We start from the raw sequence: 5,628 nt of genomic DNA, 5'->3' as shown, positions 1-5,628 counted from the left end.
GCTGTAAGGGGAGATCTGGGGGCAGATGCCTTCGGGGAGCTGCTACTGCGCGCAGACGACCCCCACCTGGGCGGGGGCGTGTCGGGGGCGTGTCGGGGCCGGGCTCCTCCCGCACCTAGCCAATCGGCGCCCGAGGGGCCCGGCCCGCCCACCTGAGGGGGCGGTGCTTGCGCGCTCGGCCTCCGCGGCGCTCCTCCCGAGGGGGCGGGGCCGGTCGGCGGCGCTCGGCGCTGACGCTGCGCCTACGCGCCCGACGTCGGGCACGTTGACGCCGGCGACGCGCAGCCGGGCCCGCTCCTCCTGCGCTCAGCCAGTGTCCGGCCGCGGGCCGGCCTTAGTGACTGGGGGCTGCGGGCCCGGGGCCGGCGGGCGCGGGCGCGGGCGCGGGCTGTCTTCGTCGGGCCCCGAGCTCGCCCGGAGCGAGCAGCCGCCCGCGAGCCGCCGCGGAGCCTCCTCGCCCGCTCCCGCCGGCGAGCAAGGTAAAGGAGCGGGAGACCGAGGCAGGCTCGGGGCGGAGCGGGGCCGAGGTGGCCCCGGGCGCCGGCCCCCTCCCCGCGGCGGCTGCGCGGCGCTCGCTGTCAGCCCTCCGGGCGCGGGGGCGGGGGCCCGGGACCCCGGTAGGACCCCCGGCGGACGCGCCCCGAGGGACGGGCTCCTGGGGCCGCGCGGCGCCCGGGTCACCCCGGTGGCCGGGTCAGCCCGGTCAGCCCGGCGCCGGGCGCGGGGGCCGAGGACCTGTGGCGGAGAAAAGCCGCGACCTGGGCTGCGCTCCAGTTGTCAGTGGTTCTCCCCGCCTCAGGGTCCGGGGACTCTGCGGCGCCCGGCGCGGGTGCGAAGGGGGCGGAGGTCGTTGTGTCGCCGCCCGGCGCGCAGTCCTGGGCATCGCCTTCTCGGGGGGTCCAGCCTGGGGAACCGGCCCTCCTTCCCCTCGTGCCGGCGTTATGTTGGAGACACTTAATAGCGTCTCCGTTCTCCCCTTTCACTTTTCCTTCCTTCCTAGCCGTCCGCGGCTGTAGCACCAGCTTCATGTTCGTTGTGAAAGTTTTCTTTCTTTCCTTTTCTTTTTTTCGGCTGTAAACTTAAATAAGTTCGGTTGCCTGACCGTCGCACCTTGCAGCTATTGAAAAGCACCTTTCCCAGCCCTTAACGAATCCAGTTCCTTTTAGCGCTCACCACATCCAGCCCGAGAATTCAGGGAGCCGTCAGTCCTCCTCGGGAGCTGACTGCACACATTCCTGTAAGATGCCTGATGGATTTTGTACTTGTCAGTTTTACTGGCTGTATGCTCCTTCTGTGCTTTTCCTGAAAAATGATTGGGTGGCATGTGTTATGACTTTCTCTCCCCCACCGGGAAATAGGGAAAAAAAAAAAGGTTACAGAAGCACACTTGTTTCCAACAACTAGAAAGTACAGCTTTGCAAACAAAATGCCACAGGGTTTGTTCTTTATGTGAGGGGTAGTCTCAGGGGTCTTTACCCTTCGCGGGTTATTAATGTGTTCATCTTGTGTGTTCCAGCACTCAAGATTCCTGGGTATATGTTTTCCCCGCTTCTATTCGGAGTGTAACAGTCAGATCTGAGAATAATGAGGCTGTCTGTCAACCTTCAGTTTATTAGCTACACATAGCTATAAAGTTGCAGGTTTGTGGGAGCCTTTATTTTGCACTTAATGACTGGAGTCTGGGTCTTTTATTTCAAGATGATGTGCGAGGTGATGCCGACCATCAGTGAAGCAGAAGGCCCGCCAGGAGGAAGCGGGAGCCATGGGTCCGGCTCCCCTTCGCAGCCAGATGCAGATTCACATTTTGAACAGTTGATGGTGTCCATGCTAGAAGAGAGGGACCGTCTTCTGGACACACTGAGAGAGACTCAGGAAACGCTGGCATTGACCCAGGGGAAGTTACACGAGGTTGGTCATGAGAGAGACTCCTTGCAGAGGCAGCTCAATACTGCACTCCCACAGGTATGGATGCTTTTCACCTGGAACTCTACAGATTCTTTTTTTTTTTCTCTCTAAATGTTTTTTTATGGTATCATCTTTCACGGTGTTCATGTTTTAGACAAGTTTGTGAAATGGTGGTTCTGGGTTTCGTAAGTCACATGCAGAGAGCATTCCCGAGGGTTAAACCTCTGAGGGAGGAGGAACTCTGTGGTGCGCTTTACTTTAAACACCTCGTAACTCTTGTTCCCTTCCTCGGGCAGCAGAAGGAACTGTCTAGATTTGGGACAGTGCTCCGAAGATTTTGGACAAGGGCCATGAGGCATCCAAGCTGTGTGGGGCCTTCCGTTCTGTTGTCTCAGGCTTTCTTGCTGAACGCGTGTTTCTCATGGATTTTACCACGTATCTCCCGTTTTCTAATGCAATTTAATGGGCACATAGGATTACTCTCACAGGAAAGATATTTTTACAGTCCACGTTTAGAAGAACACCTGTGTTTTGTAAATGAACTTTGTCATGGGGGACATGAGATGGAGATTAATTCCTTCGGAACTTTCTCTTGGCTGATGAGAATTGTAAGCTTGAAGTGACACCGAAGTCGTTCATCTGAGTATATGACATTTGGACTAGTGTTTCAGAGCCTCTTCTTGTGGAGCCGAGTGAGAACGTAATGATAGGTGAGGGGAGAATGTCACCCATGAAAGTGTAAGGCGAGTGGCACTGAGTGTGCGGGAGACACCGGGGTTACTTGGACGTTCACGGCCTCCTAGGCGCCACTTGACTTACCCATAATGGGCGCCTTTGTGGTCCTTTCAGGTAGGCCTGCATAAGTACGCGCTTGTGCTCCCGCCATCCGTCTGCAGTGCTAAATTAGTAAATGAGTAATTGCTAGCCCCAATGCGTTTCTTGGCTGTAGTCGGTTCTCCTGAAAGATTGATAAGCCAAGCGTTTGCGTTTCCTTTTTAGCAGTAATAATCTGGCGTTCATGCTCCTTTTCCGTGGGCTCAGAGAACCATCACGGTCTTTCTCGTGCAAGCCTCACAAATGATGTAGTTTGCGTAGGTCAGGTTTTATTACCACGAGCTCAAAAGCATGGGCCAAATGATGCTCCATCATGATTTTAGCGTACTTATAAATTTTTCAGTGGTTTTTGTTTGTTTTTTGTGATTGTTATTTGTTTTAGTGAAATTTGAGGCCGTGTACCGAAGTGCGTATCAAATACTTAAGTATTTGATCATGTAGATTTTGGAAAGAATGAGCACACACGACCTAACAGAAGGGACAGGAGTTTTGTGCAGTGGAGGGTGTGACCCCACACCATTGCTCAGTGATTTGTTTTTAGCTACTGCTCAGTGTCATGTAGCCTGGAAGCTCTTCGTTGAGTGGAGAGTGCAACCTGGCCTCCCTGCCTCCCCACCTGAGCACCTCGCCACCTCCCCACCTCCCTACCTCCCTGGGCTCCCCTCCTCCCTGCCTCCCCTCCAGGCCTGAGCACCTGCGACCAGCATTTCAGAAACATGGGAACCATTAGGTAAACCGCCTCGGACCTTCCTTTTCTCTGGTGTTTGACTTGTGTCCGGTGGCCAAGAGTGTGGCCAGACAGGATGTGAGTAAGGGCATTTGTACTACTACCACGTTGTATAAGCAAGTGATGACATACAGTAACAAACCTTAACTGTAACATAATCAGAAAAACTCACAATGGCGAGTACACATCTCAGAGACCTTTCACTTAGTGAGCACATGCTTGTAACCACCACCTAGATGAAGAAACAGAACATTACCAAGTTTCCCAGAAGCCCCCTCCTACCCACTCCCCGTAACTGTGCCCCAGACCTACCCATGGTCTTGACTTTTCACCATTGACTGGTTTGGTATGCTCTTGACTTCATATAAATGAAATAGTCATTCAGCATCATGTTTATGAGATGCGTCTGTTTGGCCTCGGGTAGCTTTGTTCTTTCTCATTGCTGTCTAGTCCCTGGTGTGTGAAAATACCATAGTTTATTCTTTCTGCTGGGCATGGGTATCCACAAATGCTACCCCTGACTATTCTTGCTTGTTTGTTGGTACAGATATGTATACAGTTCCGTGGAGTGTACTCAAAGCAGCAGCATCGCTGCGTGATGGCGTGTGTGTTTGTTCACCCCCCACGCACGGTATGTGAGCACTCAGTGGCTGTCTGACCCTTGGTTTTGTCGGTTCTTGCATTTTAGCTGTCTGGTGGTTGTCAAGTGGTAGGAAGCTGAGTATGGTGTGAGCTTGCTGCTCCCCGATGACCAGTATGTATGCAGGGGCAGGACTTCTCTGTGTGTGTTCATTGGCCACTTGGATATCTTCTTTTGTGAAATAATTGTCTCTTGCCTATTTTTCGATTGGGTTGTCTGTTTTGTTTTTTATTGATTCGAAGGAGTTCTTTTTATATTTTTGAATGCGTATGTGGATAGCAGATTTTTTTTTTTTTTTAACAGTCTTGTGTGTGTTTGCCTTTCATTCTCTCGGTGTATTTTGATAAGTTTCTTTTTTCTTTCCAGTGCAATAACCATTTTTATTTTTCTTGCCTTCCTGTACTGGGTAGGATATTCAGTACAGTGTTGAATAGAAGTGGTGAGAATAGGTGTCCTTGTCTCACTGCCAATACCAGAGAGAGAGCTTTCAGGATTTGACCATCACATATGATACCAGCTGTGGCTTTATTGGTAGATATTTTTTATCAAAATATGAAAATTCTCCTCTAGTTTGCTAAGTTTTTTTTTTTAATCATGAATTAAATTATATTAAATTTTCTTAAATGTGTTTTCTGCATATTTTGGGATAAGTGATTTTTTTTTAATGTGGTGATTTAACTTTAAAAAAATTTTTTTGCCACACTACAATAATCCCAACTTGGTCTCTGTGTATTCTCTTTTCGCTGGATTTTATTTGTTAATATTTTGCTTAGGATTCTTTCTTGTGTATTCATGAGAGAGGTTGGTCTGCAATTTTACTTTCTTGTATTGTCCTTGTTGGGTTTCGGTATTAAGGCTGTGCTGGTCTCATAAAACAAGGTAGGAAGTGTTCCTTGTGTATTCCCAGAAGAGTTTGTGTGAGCCTGATGTTTTCTTCCTTCAATTTTTGGAAGAATTGATTGGCAAAACCAGCTGATGTAGGGTTTTCCTTGTGAGAAGGTTTTTAATTTCAGATTCATTTTTTTATGTGGAAAAAGGATTTTTCTGATTTTATATTTCTTCTTGTATCTATTTAGATAAGGCATTTTTTTTCCTAGGAATTTGCTCAGGCCACCTGAACTTTCCAAGTAATAAGTGTAAAGTAGTTCATAATATCTTTGTCATCTGCAGAATCCACTGTGATATTTCCTTTTAAAAATTCTTGATACTGGTAATTTGTGCTTTGTGTCTTAATCAGTCTTGGCTAGGGGATTATTAATTTTATTAGTCCTTTCAAAGAACCAACTTTGGGCTTTATTGATTTTTTTCTATTTGTTTTCTATTTCATTAATTTCTGTCCTTTATTTCCCCATCTACTTTGTGTTTTGTTTGCTGTTCTTTTTTCTACTTCTTCAGCTAAATACTTAGCTTGATTTTTAGCCTTTCTTCTTTTCCAGTATATGTATTTTAAAGCTATAAGTTTCCCTTTAAGCACGTTTATTTATCCCACAAGTTTTGATAAGCCAAATTTTCATTATCTTTT

General features: G+C 48.7%; 1 protein-coding gene across 1 annotated transcript in view; it reads left to right on the top strand.

The window, feature by feature from the left end:
• The first annotated feature begins 282 nt into the window (after positions 1–282).
• The window catches only part of PPFIA1 (PPFI scaffold protein A1), a 61,239-nt gene continuing 55,893 nt past the window's right edge, over positions 283–5,628 (top strand). The window contains exons 1-2 of the mRNA XM_081798462.1: positions 283–479; positions 1,699–1,962. Coding sequence (XP_081654588.1) covers positions 1,699–1,962 — 264 coding nt within the window. The 5' untranslated portion in view covers positions 283–479. The remainder of the gene's footprint in view (positions 480–1,698; positions 1,963–5,628) is intronic.

The sequence above is a fragment of the Leptonychotes weddellii genome, chromosome 11 (assembly GCF_054177405.1).
Source record: "Leptonychotes weddellii isolate Sample4059 chromosome 11, ASM5417740v2, whole genome shotgun sequence".
Classification (NCBI taxonomy): Eukaryota; Metazoa; Chordata; class Mammalia; order Carnivora; family Phocidae; genus Leptonychotes; species Leptonychotes weddellii.
This window is presented reverse-complemented; position numbering and strand designations above follow the sequence as displayed.